Source organism: Erpetoichthys calabaricus, chromosome 1, assembly GCF_900747795.2.
Source record: "Erpetoichthys calabaricus chromosome 1, fErpCal1.3, whole genome shotgun sequence".
Lineage (NCBI taxonomy): Eukaryota > Metazoa > Chordata > Cladistia > Polypteriformes > Polypteridae > Erpetoichthys > Erpetoichthys calabaricus.
In genome coordinates, this window is record NC_041394.2 from 284307308 (window position 1) to 284326535 (window position 19228).

Here is a 19228-nt window from a genome sequence, read left to right on the forward strand (position 1 = left end):
ACATATCTAGGATTAGTGGCAGCCCAAGATGGAGAATTAGAAGCAGTGATTAGCCAAAGTGTGCAATGTGGATAGAACAATTGGAACAAATTATGAGGGACATTGTGGGATCAAAGACACTATACAATGATCTGTTTTAGAAGATTTTCTCTATTTATATTGTTCTTTTTATTGGATGTGTGTTGAAAGTTAAATTCTTTTTGGGCTATTTATGAAGCATATCTCTTCTACAATTTTGATATGTGTTTTTATAATGTTTTGTGCTTTAATAAATACAAAACACACATGTATATTACGTATTATCTACTAATTATAATAACTGCTAATTAAATTACTACAATAGTATAACGTCATTATACTATTACAGTACAATAGATAGATAGATAGATAGATAGATAGATAGATAGATAGATAGATAGATAGATAGATAGATAGATAGATAGATAGATAGATACTTAGTATAATATTATAATATACATCTATTTTCTGAACTCACTTATTAATTTGGAGTTGGAATCCTTTGCAGTCACATTGGGCACAAGGAAGAATTTCAATCTGAACAGAAGGCTAGTTCATCGCAGGATACAATCCCACATACATATACACTCACTCCTTCTGAACAACCTAAAAACATGAGTTTGGGCCATGGCTGTGAACTTGTGTCCTTCGAGGACTTATACTGTAGGTGAGTAGGTGAATTCTACAAAATTTATTTACACATCTCCAACTCAGTAACATTTGCTAAAAACTCCATCATCGTAGGCCTGATCACCAACAATGTTGAGATGGTTTACAAGGAAGAGGTCTGCTTGCCAATGCAGTGGTGCCAGGACAGCAATATCACCCTCAATGTCAGTGATCCAAAGAGCCAGCCACTTCCTCAGACATTTGTGAAAAGTTTGGATTTCTGCCATGTGTTCTCACAAACTTTGGAAGGTGCACAGAGAAGGCACTCATCAATGGCTGCATCACATCTTGTTTGGCTCAAGATCGTAAAGCCCTGCAGAGTGTGGTTAAGGCTGCAAAGATTATCGCCGCATAGCTGTTTTCTGTTCAGGTCTTGTATAACACACACTGCCTTGAAATGAAACAGAACAACTAAAGAACTCAGCCATTCTGCATTAAGACTTTTCTCACTTTCCCCAATTGGTAAACAGTATAGGACAATGGCTGCCACATACAATTATTTTATAAATGATTACTCTTTCAACTATTTTATTAATTAATTGATTAATCTAATGACTAATTTTGTCCAAATAATTGAACCAGGCAAATTAATGAATGTGTGCTGTATTTAAATACTGATTAATTTACATCAAGATATTAAAAAAAAACAAGACAACACTATTAACAATAAAATACTTATGTCAAAAAAGGCTAAAAGTAAGAAATGAATGAATTTTTGATTAATAATGGACTTATTTACTTAACTTGATGTTAGTAACCCAATGTGAAACAAGACCAAATAATTGGGCTTTTCGGACCTCAGTGTTACAATGGATCATTCCACATGTATTTCTTAAACAATTCCATTGAGATGGTTGTTATTCATAGACATCATGAATATAGCTGCTAGGCATAAAGTGGTTTAATAGTGTTTGCAAAGTATAAATGATACCAAATTAAATCATATTGCAGGAAACAAGCAACTCATATCTCTTAAAGAAAGGGGTAAAACCAATATTCGATACTTCTACAAGCGCACAACATTAAATGAGTATAAGTTAAATTTCTTAGTAACAGTTCATTTTTGTACTGCTAACTTTGGTACAGCTTTGTACTTTGTTCTGAAAGACAATGGCTGCACAACTAACTAACATTTTTAAAATTCTTGTTGTTTATTATTGCTATCATCACATTTAAACATTTATTTATTATTTATAAAAACAGTGACGATCAAGGCTGACAAAATGTGCATAAATCTGTTAATTCACATTAAATTCTTCATGTTTGTCTGCAATTTTAATTCCTTCAAAAGCAACCCATCATAATTAGTAGGTTACCGGCATTAATAATACATTAAAGATCATGTGCAAAGTTTCTGTGCAATACAAAAGTTCTCACAGAGCAGTTCTTCTGCTAAACAATGTACTATTTGTTTCAGACATTGGAGAAGATGTTCACACATTCAGTATAAATCACACATGGCTCTTCCAGAGTGCTCATTTCCAGCGAGATGATTACGCAGCCCAGTCATCAGCCTTTCTATCAAAGAACATGGCTCTTTATAAGACACGATTACCTTTTTAACATTAAAGCCAGGATACTGTTAAGGTGCACGATTTGTGCATTTTGCAATCTAAACTGCAGTAGAAATGGAGTGTCTTTTCAAATAAGCCATCTTTCCAGCAGAGGCTTCACTATGAAAGAAAGCTGGTTGCTGCTGTGCTGCATACTGCCTTTCAGTTTGGATCACCTGCATCAAATGTGTTTGACTAAAAAAAATAATCTTATGGAGTCAGCCTGATTGTTTATTGAATGTGATTATTTGCAATTTCATGATAGAAGAAAATACTAAAAATACTTTAAAAAGCAGACCTTTGTTTACATAGGATGTTAATGCTGCTCGATTTTGAATATTTTTCATGGAGGTGACAAAGAGTTACTGATACTGGCATAATTATATGACAAAGGGATGGAAATGCAACTCTACCCAAAACAAAGCCAGCAAGTACATTTAACAGATTAGTCTATCGTATTTAGCAAGCCTTGGTACTGAAACATTATTTTACTTCAGTCCACTCGTGGGTTGCAATGGTGACAAACAACAACTGTATTTAGCAGGCTACTTATCTGTTCTGTCCAAAGAAATACCGTGGCTCTAACCTTCATCCTGGCGCTCGTTATCAGCATGAGGTTCTCAAGGCAACGAGCTTCAAAACACTCAAAGAACTATTATCGAAAAACTTAGTAAAAGTAAGTGGGTTACTTACAGTATCGTTGTCTTGTCTGTTCCTATACATTCAGCAGTGCTTACTCTTCAGGTGCTCATGCATCTTTTTTCAATACAATGAACTTAGAAGAAAAAATTGACTGATTTTTGAAGGAACATTCTAAATGTGGTACAACTGCCGCCATGATAAGCCTACTCAAAAAAGGGCCCAGAATGTCGCAACATGCTGGCATGCAGCATGGGGGAGAGGAAGGGACAACTAGTCAATTAAGAGAATACAATCTGATTAAAGTTTCTAGTTGACTACATTGTGGTAGCCCTATATAGGACCACTGGCAGTCAAACTGGTTGATTCAGGAGCAGATTTTATCTACAGGTCAGAGGGTTACTGAACAGCCAGAACAAATACTTTCAGCTTTCCTACTCTGCTTCTGTTTGTCTGTGTCTGTGTGTGACATCCACTGAAGTCCAGTGAGCTTTCAGGTAACATGATACTAGAGAGATTAAAACCTTCAAGGTGTGCCACAACATTTAAGAGCTTTGCAGAAAACATTTGAAAGCAGTAAAAATTAGTAAATAAGCAGTACATGAATTAGCTATACAAGTGATTCTTCAAATCTGTGATTACTAACAACTGCACTTTAGTGTTTCTTAACTCAGTTTTTTACAACTTTATAATTAATGAATCTATACACAAAAAATATCTCAAAGAAAGCTCGTGATCATTACATACCTTAAATGACCTGCACTATTATACCAAACCAAATAAAACCACAATAAACAAAAACAAAGTTTGCAGTCGCTACATCTGGTGCACATCTGCTGTTTTATGAGAGGCTAGAGTCTGCAATAGATCTTCATTTATTGAAGCAAAAATGTTGCCCACATCTGTATCACACTCTCATGCTGCTGAGTGGACGGTGGCGCTCCGCCATCAGATACACTTCCTCATCTGTATGACACCTTTAGCTCAACTCACTGACTCCTAATCCTTACCTTGTTTATTTTTTTATTATACAAAAAAAGTAAAGTGAATATCGTTTTAATATTTCAAACACGAAATGTAACTCTAGTAATATTAAGCACACTGTATCATCCATTCATAAATGCCTATGGGGTGGCACAGTGGGTAGCGCTGCTGCCTCACAGATAGGAGACCCGGGTTCACTTCCCGGGTCTTCCCTGCATGGAGTTTGCATGTTCTCTGCGTGGGTTTCCTCCGGGTGCTCCGGTTTCCTCCCACAGTCCAAAGACATGCAGGTTAGGTGCATTGCCGATTCTAAATTGTCCCTAGTGTGTGTGTGTGTTTGTGTGTGCGCACACTGTGGTGGGCTGGCGCCATGCCCAGGATTTGTGCCCTGTGTTGGCTGGGATTGGCTCCAGCAGACCCCCGTGACCCTGTAGTTAGGATATAGCGGGTTGGATAATGGATGGATGGATGGATAAATGCCTATAGTAAGGAATTTCACATCAAGTCAATTTAGAGTTCCCCATCCAAACACAAGCATTTCAAGTGAAATTTATTACATAATGCAATGAAATTCTTACTTGAATGCCTCTCTAGAAGAGTTGACAATACTACAATAACAAGAAATGATACATTCAAAAAAGTGTGCACAGCCTGCAAAACACTTACTATAAATGTATAGTCATAGGTATCTATGCCAAATCAAATATTATGTATACTTGCAGGTAATTACATATACTTGTATATTTTTTATAAGTATATAAGTATTGTGGCGGGCGGCTGGGGGCTGTGCTCAGCCGGGACGCCGAGAAGGACCGAGTGAGGGACTATGCCTCCCCCAGACCACGAGAGGGCAGCCGCCCTGGTTGGTATGGGGGCCACGGGAATGGAGCTTGGAAGCTCAACCCTAAGCTCAACCAGGGGTGCCCAGATGACTGAGGAACCCTGGATGTCAGCACTTCGAAGTATTATCAGGGATATCCGGAGTGCTTCCGGGTGCTCATGCGGCGGTGGGAATAAAAGGGGCTGCCTCCCTTCAGTCATGAGCCGGAGTCGGGTGGAAGAGGACAAAGCTTGGAGGAGAGGAGTGGAGGCGGTGAAGTCAGGACTTTTAAGAGGCCCGGACTTGAGGGTGTTTGGTGTTGAGACACTGGGTTGTGTACGGGACAATACCAATTGTAAATAGTGTAAATAAAACATGTGTGGTGCTTGAACCAACGGTGTCTGTCTGTCTGATCTTCCACAGTATATATAGTAAAAGTGGCTGTGGTCAGGGCCTGTATCAACAGCTGCACAAACACGTCCCAGACAGGGAGCCCCCCCGTTATCTGCCCTGGTAGAGATATCAGGTAGTGATGCAGGAAAAAAATGTCCCTTGAATTATTCAGGGGATATAAATATAGTGGAAGGACAATGAGGAGGGCACATTGAGGCCCCTGCAGGCTCGTCTGGCCTTTTGGTTGGAAATGGGCCAGCAGTATGTAAGGGATACCAGAGTGAGAGGTTTTGTAGAGCAAGGCCTGACATGGAGATACTTCAGAGGAGACCAGAAATGACCTAAGAAGTAGTCCAGGGTATCCACTGGGTATAAAAGAGGTCAGTAGAAATGGCGTCAGTGAACTTGGAATAGGGAGGAGTGTGACTGAGAGTTCAACTGGTAGGGGGGAAGGAGAAGACGAAAGGTGCAAGAAAAGATAAAGGTAGAAGGTGTAAACAGGTGGATGTGTACAGGATCTTCTCATTATTGTTCTATTGGCTCATATATTGTGTTTTGCCTCAATAGTCATGTAACCTTCTTTATTAAGTATTAATAAAATCTTCATTACCTTTTATTGTTAGTTTCTTTGTGATTTTCTGTAGATTGGGGGCTACAACAGCATCCCCCCATAGGTCATAATATACAGATTAACATACAATGATGTTATGTGTGCTGTACAACAATAATACTTCAAATAACATTATGTGAGTAATCATGAGAAATTTGTTATATGAAGAACTGCCAAAAAAATCATATTCACTTTAACCAGTTAAGTTTACTACTATTTTTCAGTCAGATCAATTACATTTTTAAATCAAAGCCATTTCTATAGAGGTTGCTTGGTGGAGAATAAGGCTTGAAAAAAATTTTGAATTTACAGTATTAATCAAAAAATCAATTGTATTTGACAGAGCACTTTTTTCAACCATTACTGTCTCTAACCAATTTACCTAGTGAATAAAACTTTAACGTTAAATTAAGTCAGTGAAATTCTGTTTAGTAGGATTGGCAGGAAATTATATCATTCATTAGAGCAAGGTCACTATCTGATAAATTTCCTCTGTGAGATACGTTACTGGATTAACACACTCATCATTATTAGAAATCTAATCAGACCAGAATTCTAAAATCACAGTAATAGTCTCTTTTTTCCTTTTGGGGAATTCCCAGAAATACCCAGGGCCAAAAGACAGATATATTTCCTTCATTTTGTCTTGGGTCACCTCATTGGACTGCATATTAGAGGACTGGGCAATCAAGCAGCTGATCCAGTATACCAAATTCTCCGGGTATGGATTTAGAAAAAAATGTTTTGCAGAAATGCTAAAAATCAGTGGAGAATTTGCAAATACTTTCAAAGATAAAATCTAAAAAGCAGAAATCTGTACATTGGCATACACATCCAATTGGAAGACGATCTAAGGGTTCATCTGATGGTAATTTCACCTGGGTTGAGAGTTAGTGCTGTTGCCTCACACCTATTGTTTTGTTTTGTCTTCAGAATGGATTATTGATGTGAGGAAAAGTAGCATCACTTCTGGTTCCAGTGACCTAAACCTGCCTTTTCCTGCAAGAAGCCATCATAAAACAGCCTCCATCACCACAACAGATTAGTCAATGGAGTCGCATCTGAAAAGATGTACAGTATTGCAAAAGTGTCAATGGCTAATCTTTTTTTTCTGAAAACCTTACTTCAAAACCTTCAATCACACAGGGCTCATCTGTGTTACCTGAACCCTTCAAGTTGTCTCTCTCTTGTAATGTTCATCATGCAAAAGTAAAAAGGAATTTTCTGTCAGTGTATTTGTATCTTAAAGGTGATACTTTTTTTTGTATGTACTTGCATGTGAAATCTGTGCAATAAGTTAGTCTACCTACCCACCTTAATAAAAGGATAAGTGTCTGGGTGTCCGTCCCGTTGATATGTCTCCATTATTCCAAAATAAATGCATATCACAAACAGTTTTAGTAATAAAATACATTGCATTTGTCATTCCAATAGATGGTGCATCACAAACACCCCTGGATCCCATATCAAATGATAGATAACACAGACATATGTATCGCAGGATTCAATGCAAATGTTAATGGTGAGGCCTATGCGATCACTTAGATTTCAACCTATCTTAGATGGGTAGCACAGCTATTTTAAAAATATTTACCCAGAGTGCCATGATACCTGATAAGTGAGTCGATGCATACAGGAATGCAGGACATGAAGAAGCCATGTCTTGTGTTGTGTTTACTTGGCAGCAGCATGAGTAAATGAGAAAAAAACAGAACCTTTATTGGTTCAAGGAACGTGATTATCTGCTACTTAATCTATTTGAGTAGAAAAGCATTAACAACATTTACAGTATATCAATAGGTAGTGCAGCCGTTAGTCAGTCAGTCATTTTCTAACCTGCTTAGTCCTGAACAGGGCCATAGGGGTCTGCTGGAGCCTGTCCCAATTAAGATCAAGTGCAAGACAGGAACAAACTGTGGACTGGACGCCAGTCCATCACAGGGCCAACACACCCACCCCAAATACAAACTCCATGGACCCAGGATGTGAACCCTGGACTCCTTGCTGCGAAGCAGCAGAGCTACCACTGCGCCACCATGCTACCCTGATGCACATGTGTGTATAATTAATCACTACTGCATCTGCATTTTTTTTAATTATGTCTTAATTATGAAAATTGTAACATTATTCCGATATTTACCAAAATGGTGAAAATTGTCATTTACATATACTGTGACATGGATTTTTGGCCATACTGCCCCACTGCTAATGCCAGCTACAGTTACATGGACTCTCGCTAGATGAACAAATCATTTCAGTCCAAGAGAACAGTGGCCCTATTCCAAGTTCCTTCCACACTGTCAATTTCTCAGCCTGTTATGAAAAGTAAGCCTCTTGTACCCTCAATCTCATTATTTCAACCACTGGACAAAGTTTGCATAATATTGTATATTTAAGGATGGAGATGTGTATCAACTGGTAAAACAAAAGCCTTTTGCAAAGACACAGCTATTGCTCGACCCACATACAGCAGATATAAAAAATCTATTATTCATAAAATATGGCGAAAAAAAAACAGTGACAGGGAGACAAAGAAATCTGCAAACAAAAAAGCTCTGACAGGCAATATTGATATCCTGAAAAGGAAGGTAAATGCCAGCTCATGAGAGATTGCAGTCAGTGTGGACAGCTGTCTAATTTGCATTAAACTCCTAACACGTACAACCACCACAGTGCTGTGAACTCAATAAGCAAGAAAAAATAAGTTTAAAAAACATATAGCAAAAACAATGTGCAAAAGCACAGAAAAATGGAGCAAATAAAATGGCTCACAATGATCAAAAATGAAGTCTGGCTTTACTGAAGCAGATCTGAAAAGAATCAGCCATCTTACAATTGTCAGAACAATAAGCATTCTTCTTGTACTGCCAAAGGAGGAAAGGCAATGAAAAGGGAGAGGAAGGCAAATGTGTAGTCAAATGATTATAAAAGTCAAAACCTAAGTATCTTTCAAAAACCTAATAACTAGAGTCCAATAAATTAACCAAAACTCAAAGTCAGTTAACACACGAGTTCTAATTTCCTTGATACAGAACTGCACTTTATAGCACTGTGAAAGCTTTTCATTTACAAGTACAAAATCATGGATGCCACTACCATCTCAAAACCCTCCTAATGATGATGTCAAGTTGCATAACTTTTGGATATCATGTGGTGGAAATGATTCAATGTTGCTAACATGTTTGTCAGTCCACAAAAAAAGAAAATTGTGGTGGCCATGGAAAATAAAATGGCAGCATGAAAATAAATAAAAATAACGATAAAAATGAATTGCTTGAAAATTGCAAATAAACTGCAAAACAAGCAGGAGTAATCTACAGTATACTGTACCAGCTTCCCCTGAATCACAATACTTCTATTCCATGCAAAATTAGAATATAATCAAAACTAAATGAGATTACTCATAATAAAATACGCAAAATCAATTTATATTTTATTTACCACATGCAATTATACACACTTTACAAACTGTAGTGAAATGCTTAATTATAGAAGCTCAAGAAAAACATAACTATTACAAAAAACAAACCTAAGAATTTCTGAGTTGTTGCTATCAATAGTTTACTTGTGGGTGGCAGTAAGACAGTCAATTCTGCTCATTTGTGCCACAGGTTAGCATTAAATATATTATCATTTGAATAAAGCAGATCCAGCTTGTTGTGTCCGCAAATGGAACAGGCTTGTAGAAGTTGTTGTCACTGGCACTTAGGGTTTACGAGTGGAAGATCCTATCCAATAATTTAGATTTTCATGAAGAGTCAACAGTTGTAGTAGAAAAAAGAAAACCATACAGCACAATGTAATTAGAGTTTTAAATAGACTAGGGGGCTCTGCCCCTTGCTCGCTTCACTTGCCAACCCCCATGTGGGCCCTACGCGCTAGTCATTTCCCGGATCTGCTGCTTATGACAAATCGTGCTGTGCTTTTGAATAAACACGAATATCAACTCTGCCTTTGATATCTCCGTATTTCGAAACTATTATCGCTGACAATTCGTCACATGTTGGTTTATTATATATTCAAGCGTGATCTTTCGGTTTCATATAGAAATTCAAGAAAACTTCTTTGTTCATGTTTTTCAGATACATTTCATGTAAAGTGCGATACTTTTCAACGCATGGATTTGTATCCATTATTGGCTGTAGCATTTCTAATATGTCCGATCGTTTAACTCTTTCGATTCTCTGTTGCATCGCTTCTCCATGATCATAAATATAAACCTGACCGAATTGTGGTTTCTTTGAAATTAAACTTGTAGTAGCTTCAATTGTTGCAGGACCACAGATTCTCATACCGTATGGTTCTGAATCGTGTAAATCTACATTTTGAGCATTGAATGATGCGAATGCAAACAGATTACAGTAATCCCTCCTCCATCGCGGGGGTTGCGTTCCAGAGCCACCCGCGAAATAAGAAAATCCGCGAAGTAGAAACCATATGTTTATATGGTTATTTTTATATTGTCATGCATGGGTCACAGATTTGCGCAGAAACACAGGAGGTTGTAGAGAGACAGGAACGTTATTCAAACACTGCAAACAAACATTTGTCTCTTTTTCAAAAGTTTAAACTGTGCTCCATGACAAGACAGAGATGACAGTTCTGTCTCACAATTAAAAGAATGCAAACATATCTTCCTCTTCAAAGGAGTGCATGTCAGGAGCACAGAATGTCACATAGATAGAGAAAACAATCTCTAGCAAACAAATCAATAGGGCTGTTTGGCTTTTAAGTATGCGAAGCACCGCGGCACAAAGCTGTTGAAGGCGGCAGCTCACACCCCCTCCGTCAGGAGCAGGAGAGAGAGAGAGAGAGAGAGAGAGAGAGAGAGAGAGAGAGAGAGACAGAGTTTGTTTTTCAGTCAAAAATCAATACGTGCCCTTCGAGCTTTTAAGTATGCGAAGCACCGTGCAGCATGTCGTTTCAGGAAGCAGCTGCACAAAAGATAGCAACGTGAAGATAATCTTTCAGCATTTTTAGACGAGCGTCCGTATCGTCTAGGTGTGCGAACAGCCCCCCTGCTCAATCCCCATACGTCAGGATCAGAGAAAGCACAAGAGAGAGAGAAAAGTAAGCAATCTAGCTTCTCAGCCATCTGCCAATAGCGTCCCTTGTATGAAATCAACTGGGCAAACCAACTGAGGAAGCATGTACCAGAAATTAAAAGACCCATTGTCTGCAGAAATCCGCGAACCAGCAAAAAAATCAGCGATATATATGTAAATATGCTTACATATAAAATCCGCGATGGAGTGAAGCCGCGAAAGGCGAAGCGCGATATAGCGAGGGATCACTGTATTGTAGATCTGTATATTTTACCTGTAGTGTTTGTGGATTTCACTTTCAACAAGTAACAAATCTTTTATTTCTCGCGGATACGTCTCTTCATTGGGAAGGAACACTACTTTTCCCTGATGGCAACATGAATTTGACAATCTACAAGTCTCCGACATAAACTTTAAAGCTGAACAATATCTACATACTTCTGTCATATCACCTATGTACATATATTCAATCTCTTTTTGCTGCTCTATTTCACCGAGTAATAATTTCCATTTGTTAGTGCTAATGTGAACTTTACTATCAGTTTTTTGAGACTTTCGAATTTTAGTACTTTCATAATCTCTAACCTGCTCTGCATGTGTATCACGCCAATGTTTCTGAACCTCTTTACGACATTCTATTTTGTCTTCTACTCTTTGTCTTTTATTTCCACCCCCGCTTAGACCTGTTAGGTTTTCAATTCACCTCTTGGCACAAAGTCTCGTCTTGCGGGACGTGAAATTATCTCTCTGAAAATGTCTTGTCTCGTCTCTCTGAAAAAGTGTTGTCTCATCCCAAGATTTTTTTATATAATACAGAGACTTTAACTAGTTTTATTCACAATATGTTTGCTTTTCACTTCTCTTTTAGTAATACTCACATGAGAAGTAAAAACTAATAATCCTCTTCTTGTGTCCCAGTATGATATTGATTTTCTTATTTGAGTAAACAGATTATAAAGTTTAAGAACCCCTACTTCATGACATGGTCATCATGATGTCACGGGTCATGCAGCATTTGCATCACTTGGCTAGCAACTAGGTAGCATCATAGAGAGCAGGGACAGAAAATAATGTAACACATAAAAACAAACATACGAAATACAACTAATATGTGGAAAAGAGTATCTGGAGAGTGGGCGCAACTATGCATTTCACAGGCTGGCCTAAAAAAGATTCGGCACGCAGCATAATAGGTAGGGCATTATCAAAGTAAGCATCTTACCTTTCTGTCTGCAGGGTAACTTTTGAAGGCTCCACATTCGGATTCTCCCACTCCATCTGTGGACAGTGCATGAAGTAGCAGAGGGTGTACAAGGCTTCAGGCTCCCAGTAGGCTGGTCCCTGCTTGTGGTGCATTGGAGTGCCATTGCCATGGTTCTTCAGATGCAGAGGCTGGAGATGATGCATTGCCCGGGACACTAAATCACCTACAAAATGAAGATTTCCATTAAACTCTACTGGATTGGAGAGATCAATGTTACAAACCACAGTTGAGAGTTCTGATTAGTAATGTTTAATGGTGTCTAACCTGTGGCGAGACAGCTAAATACTCCACAAAGCATCAGTCTGCATAAATGATCAAGTGAAGAAAATAACACAATGTATTTTTCAAGAATCTTGGTTGACAGATTACTTTTTTAATTTAGAGAAATAAGCAGAAGGTGGACAGGAAGAGACTGATTTTTTTTTTTTGCTGCATAACAGTGAAACTGTCCCTGTTCGGTAAGTTGTGTATGGATAAAGAAACACAAATGCTTGAGCATGCCACTTTTTCGAGAAGTAAATGTTAAATGCAGGAAATGGAAATTGATCATCAAAGTTTTAGCTTTAGAGCTTTTAATCAAGTTACAAAGGCATAAGAACATCTAACAAGAGAAAATGTTACATTAAAAGTGCTTATGGGTGAAACATATTCATATTCATTATTATTATCCTGTAAAAGCGTACTCATTTGTACATTATTAATCTTCTATTAATGATTAATTATTAGTTGATATAAATATCTTTATACTAATAGTAATTAGGAACAGATTTGTACTTTAACTCTTTCAGGGCTGATGTCGACTTTTGTCGAAATTCAGGGGTAGAGGACGGTAATCGGCTGTGAAATGTGACAAAGCTCACCCTTACGTTTAAATTCAACTCTCTTTGCTATTAGGAAAGTTAAGGAGCTTTGCTGATTTCACCTCGATTTCCTACGCATGCATGAGTAGCGAAGAGCAAAACAACCTCTAAAATGGCATCAATATCTGGCGAGAGACTAAAGCGAATGTGCAAATTAAAATACTCCATGGACGTTTTATTAATTATTACTGAACCAGACTCTGACTTGTCGGACTTGGAATTTGATGCAAGTGATCTGGAGACGGTGATCAAAAACAAAATTGAGGTACCAGCATCGGCTGATCAGTCCCCAGCTGATCGTGGTGCTGAACACATTCATGTAGCTGATACACCTACAGCAGCATTCGCCTGGGAGGACCACCGCTTATGATGACAAAAGGTACAAACCATATTGCGTCACACTGTGACTGCCACCACCACCCACCTGCTGCGCGAAGACAGCCAGACTGCCGGCCCACAGTGCATTCCTGCTGGCCATTGAGGCGCCCCTGCGCAGCCACTGCTGCCAGAGATGCTGGACATACACCAACAGCAGCCAGAGCACATATCAACAGACGTTTTATGTTGATTTATGTGTGAAATCATTGCTTTGTGTGCTTTTCAGAAAACTGACTTTTTTGGAAAACATATTCAGCCCTCAAAGAGTTAAATATATAACACTTAATCAAAAGGGCCAGTGCTGCTGTTTCACAGAACTGGTTCTAACTCAGCCAGTCTTTGTCTAGGAGAAGTCCACATCTTGTCCCTGAGTCCTCTTGCACTTTTCTTGAGGTTGGTAATTATGGACCCTCCATTACTAAAGTATGAGTGAAACTGAATTTGTGCTTGAGTGTTTTCGGTGACAGACAAGCCACCCTGCTCTGAGCTAGTTCCTGCCTTGCAACTAACATTGCCAACTAACCAGGTGCAGACAATTAATAAATGAACAAAATGGAAAGTGAAAAGAATGGTTTGCCAGTGGTTGATGTTTTAAAGTGTTATGTTGTCAAGTGCTATGATTAGTGTGTGAGCTTTGACAAGGCGATTCATTTGTCTGACATACAAAAGAAAGCAGCACAGTAGATACCGTAAGGTTGGAGTAGGAGAAACACATTAGTGAATTGGGACTGCCACAAGAGTGTGTGTAACAGGGCCTAAGAAGAAAATTAATCACTGCTCTAGACATACAGGAACAAACTGGCAACCTAGACCTCCCTATGCAGGTACACACATTCTCTGAAGATTGTCAACGGCTAATCTTGCTACATTCTGGGGGCTTTCAAGGCCTAAAAAAAACCTTCTATTTAGGATACACAGTAATCCTACTTCAGCACTCTTAAAAATACAAGTACCAGAGTGGTTCTTCAGAGCAATGCCATAGGGAAACCATTTTGGGTTCCCGAAAGACCCATCCACATATAATTTCCAGAATGCATCTTCATTTATATCTGTAACAGTCCCCATAGCATGAATAATCACGACTAGACTTATGAATTAATAAAGTATCTATCTATCTATCTATCTATCTATCTATCTATCTATCTATCTATCTATCTATCTATCTATCTATCTATCTATCTATCTATCTATCTATCTATCTATCTATCTATCTATCTATCTATCTATCTATCTATCTATCTATACCAGTATGTCATGTTTTTAAAAGGTCTCTTCATGCATAAAATAACACAGGTTAAGTCCAAGTTTTCTTAATTAGTTAATGTCCTGCTTGGTACCCTACCATACATTAAAGATTTCAGGGTTTTTCTACATATTAGGAACTTTTTCAAAGCACAAAGGACCAACTTCATATGCAGAGAACCCTTCCCAGAATGGAATGGTGCTTTGCCAAGCAATAGTTCTATGAGGAACCATGAAACCCAGAAAAGAACCATAACATGCCATGAAAGAACCATTATGTTCAAGGGTGTATGCTTAGGACATTAGTGGCGCCTTAAGGCCAGCATATCATCTAGGGTTAATTTGCACCTCATTTCTTCTGAACATGAAAAATGTATTACAAAATTGATAGATGTATGGACATATGATCTCGGTTAACTCCATTTTCTATATTTTGTCATAATTATTATAACTAGTGTCATGATAACACAGTAATAAGCACTGCTGGCTCACTTATTGAGCATTCTCCATTTGAATTCTACATCTTGTCATTTCCTATGTGCAGTCTTTATGTACTCTTCTTCTCTTTGTGAGTGTTCCTCCCAAATTCCAAAGGTAAACACGTAAACTGCCAATGCTAAAGTTGGCTCTCGGTAACTGTAAGTATGGCTATGTGCATTACTGGGACCTGGACTGGCATCCCATTCAAGGTTTACTCCTACCTTGTGTCCATTGCTGTCACTATTGGCTCAGGCTTCCAATAACCCTAACCTGGATTGAAAAGTATGCTATGTCATAATAATAAAAACGATCTTTGGGAATCAGTCTGAAAGTTTCATTATATTTTCAAATCATGTCATAAAATAAGTTCAGGGAACAGATAGAAAGTTTTCTTCTTGTTCCATTTACATGTATTTGAAAAGATCTTTTATGAGTAAGCAAGTGTCTAAACATGAAATGGCATCCATTCATTTCCTAAACCTGCTTAATTAAATTATAGGGTCACAATGGATCAGCAACCTCGCATACAAGACAAGAGCCAACTGTGAATGGGACACTATTTACTCTGGTTAATGCACATGTATTTATTTAGTTGCCACATTCATTCATTGTGATGCACTGCAGTGCAAAAATTCTTCAGTTGACATTTTTTAAAAACAGTGCACTAGCAGGTTAAGTGACATGTCCAAAGTCCTTCAGTGGATCAGGATGTGGGGTGTCCCATCAAGTTTTTTTCACCAGTCTCAATTACACTATTTGATTTCCACAAGACTTTCCTATTTTTGTGTGAAATACACATTTTTGTTAAATTTTGCAATGTTTTCCACTGAATTTCTTATGAGGAGAGGGCCTATGGCTGACACTCCAACACCCTTGGCCTCCATATCTCGGATACTGACAGTGGCTGACGTTGCCATTGAGACTCATAATAAAAAAAAGAAAAGCACTTAGCCTTACCTAAAACATTTCATTAGTCCAGATATACATAGCCAAGTGAAATTGAATTGACAATTGGTAAGAGTCCAAAGGAGCAGTTTTATGCACGAGAGATACTTTCCCATTTTCTAGCATATGGAAGGGTGAGGAGTGTACAATTACAAATGGAGCCTCTTTCTTAGCCTTTGGCAACATTGCATAAATGAATAAAATAAAGGGAAAAATTGAAGATTGGGACTCAGTGTTGACAGTGTTGTGCTTTACCGTTCATTTTTAATATATAGTAAGTTCTCACACATATTCAGCAGTTCATCTAATTTCTAGCTGCTGAGATTGCTTTATCATGAGTGGTGGGACCCAATCCATCCCCCTAAATGTCACATTTACATAAAACAGTGCAGATGTGTATGTGGGCAGGAGAGAAACGGCTAGCATTAGGCCAACAATTGGTCCGGTCTAGAGCCATGATCAGAAAACAAAGTTGTCTGTGCGTCTCTAAGTAAAACTGTCCATTTATAAATGAGAGATGGGAGTAGGGCTTTAGCACAGCATCTTTACAACTTCATGATCCCTAACGAATTTTCTTTTTTCATCCATTTAAAAACTGCTGTATTCTGGTTAATCAGCTTATTCTGTCAGGACTGGATGCATTCAATAGGGTGCCAACTTATTATTGTCTTTTGATTTTTAAGTAACTAAACATTTGTAGGCGGCAGCATGGTGGCACAGTGGGTAGCACTGCTGCCTCGCAGTTAGGAGACCCAGGTACGCTTCCCGGGATCTCCCTGCATGGAGTTTGCATGTTCTCCCCGTGTCTGAGTGGGTTTCTTCCGGATGTTCCAGTTTCCTCCCACAGTCCAAAGACATGCAGGTTAGGTGTACTGGTGATTCTAAATTGGCCCTAGTGTGCTTGGTGTGTGTGTGTGTGTCTTGCGGTGGGTTCGCGCCCTGCCCAGGATTGGATCCTACCTTGCGCCCTGTGTTGGCTGGGATTGGCTCCAGCAGACCCCCGTGACCCTGTGTTCGGATTCAGCGGGTTGGAAAATGGATGGATAACATTTGTATCAATATCATGAGAGGAATCCGTGGTGTTTGGTATTTTATAAGTAAATAAATATGGAGAACTAGGACTTTGGAGGAATGCAGATGTACATGGTAGTGTGGTGAAGCAACTCAAGAGGCTGATGGGATGATTGACTGATCGTGCAATCACATGGTTGACTTGTTAGCACTCTGGAGTCAGTAATCAGTGTATCTGCATCCTTCGCTGTATAAAGGAAGTCTGAGCAGGAAAACAGGAAATGGACAAGAAATGAAAAAGGAAAGAGAACAGGAGTTAAAATGAAAGAGAAAGAAAAAGGAGAAGGGCAGAATCAGAAAGCCTGTGTAAGTACGGAGAGAAGGTGGCAGTTGGGAATGTGAGCCCTGCAGAGGAGTGTGTCGCTGACACTTAAGGGGTAAAGGGGTTGCTCTTGCTGAATGCATCAGGGAGCAGGAGTGACCTTCTGCCCCGAGTGGCTCCCACACAAGCCCAAGGGACTTTGTCTGAATGGAGAAAGGAGCAAAGCTCAGTACTGTGCCTCACAGATGCCAAAGAATTGGCAGCAAGGACCTGAGCCACATCTGACAGCTGACTGCACCTGTCGGTAGAAATCTCTCCACACTGAGGAGACCACAAAGGTAAAGTGGAGATGTCTGTTGTAGAAAAAAAACACTGGGGCTCAATGGTGATTGAAAAGAATTAACAGATTCTGCCTGGGAATTTAACTTTTTTTTTTTTTCTTTGGATTATTTATTGTTGATTTTAAACTTGAAACTTAAGAACACCTGTTCTTAATGAAAATATTAATTTATTTGAAGTTTGCACTGCACTTTTTTAATTGGTGAACGCTGGAAACAAAAGCACTAGCACTTTTTACAACATCTGCTGTTGTCATGTGTCCTTATTGCATGGGTTATCCTCAAGACATTTTATTGACCGCTCCCGATTTGAGAACTGCCATGGATCGTTGAGCTAACTCAGATCTTCAGCATCAATATCAGCCTTTTTTATATACAATACTACCATTAACACAAAGAACTTAACAGAGGAAACAAGGCTATACAGTACAGTAAAGAATTCACTCATCAGTAGAACAGCAAATATGAAAAAAAAAAAAAAGAATGCTGCGCTAATAGATTCTGGGAGGAATGTGGGGGACCCTGTTCTTTTCTTTTTTGAACAAGGCCTAAATGAGTGTCCAAAATGAACAAGGGCATTCCCATTTAGAGACATTTCTAGTCACAGATAGCTCTGCTTTTACTAGACTACTCTGTTGTTGAAGGTATGGCTGTTACTGTAATATTAAGCTTTGAGCTTGTGTTCCAGCTAAAGTAAACCTCCATGTTTAAAGAGAAGGTATTATAGGCCTTCCATTTAACAAGGCACCTTTGCAGCAGGATAACAAAGAGCTTTTGTTTTGATGTTTTCCTTCAGGCCAGCGGATGACACGTTTGAAGCTCCCTGTGCGGCCAGTTTTGCTTTGATGGTGTTGCCTGAAGGATGCTCTTCCCTTTCATTTCAAAGTCAATACTCTTCAGCCAACTTATCTTATTTTGTTTCTGTGGCTGTCAATATGAGGAAAAGATGAGCCATAAAACAAACAAAATAAGTCAGAAACGAGAAGCTGTTTTTCTAACCATAAAGCATCATTTCAAAAGTCTCACCTCAATATGAAAAAAAGAAATGGAAAAATCTGTGCTTCAATTTATGGCAGCCCAAACTATGCATCCCTCTTTGGCACCTGCATGCATCACTCCATCTAACCTTACCTTTCCGAAATCAAATTAGGTTTCATTTTAGTAAAAGCCTCCAGGTATCCAGTAAAAGCCTCATTAGGACACCACACTGTGACACAAGGACGGCTCTATGTGTTGAACAGTGGTCAGGAATTAACGGCCTTTGAGTGTGACAGCGAGTCTGCAAATTTTCTGCTTCTTTCCCTTTTTGAATTTCCAAAGTAATTCAACTGTTTGAAGTAATTTCACTCTACATTAACTCTGCATTTTTATTTGTAAATACATTAAGAGCTGAAAATAAGAAAAAATTGTATTACTTCATAAAACAACAAAGCTTAAAATGTGTACATAACAGCAGAACACATCATGTAGCAGTACTTGATTTGGTTTCATTTAAGTTGTTACTCCATATGTTAGCTGGTACTTGTGATTCATCCATCCATCCATTCTGCAAGCTGTGTAATCAACTTAAAACACGCATAGGAGTCAGAGGCTTACCTCTCCATGAATCAGCCCATTAGATACAACAAGTCCATATCTATATTCACCCGCACACATT

General features: G+C 38.6%; 1 protein-coding gene across 1 annotated transcript in view; it reads right to left on the bottom strand.

The window, feature by feature from the left end:
- The window catches only part of btbd11b (BTB (POZ) domain containing 11b), a 523531-nt gene that overhangs the window by 141745 nt on the left and 362558 nt on the right, over positions 1-19228 (bottom strand). The window contains exon 3 of the mRNA XM_028815917.2: positions 11954-12158. Within this exon, the coding sequence (XP_028671750.1) occupies positions 11954-12158 (205 nt within the window). The remainder of the gene's footprint in view (positions 1-11953; positions 12159-19228) is intronic.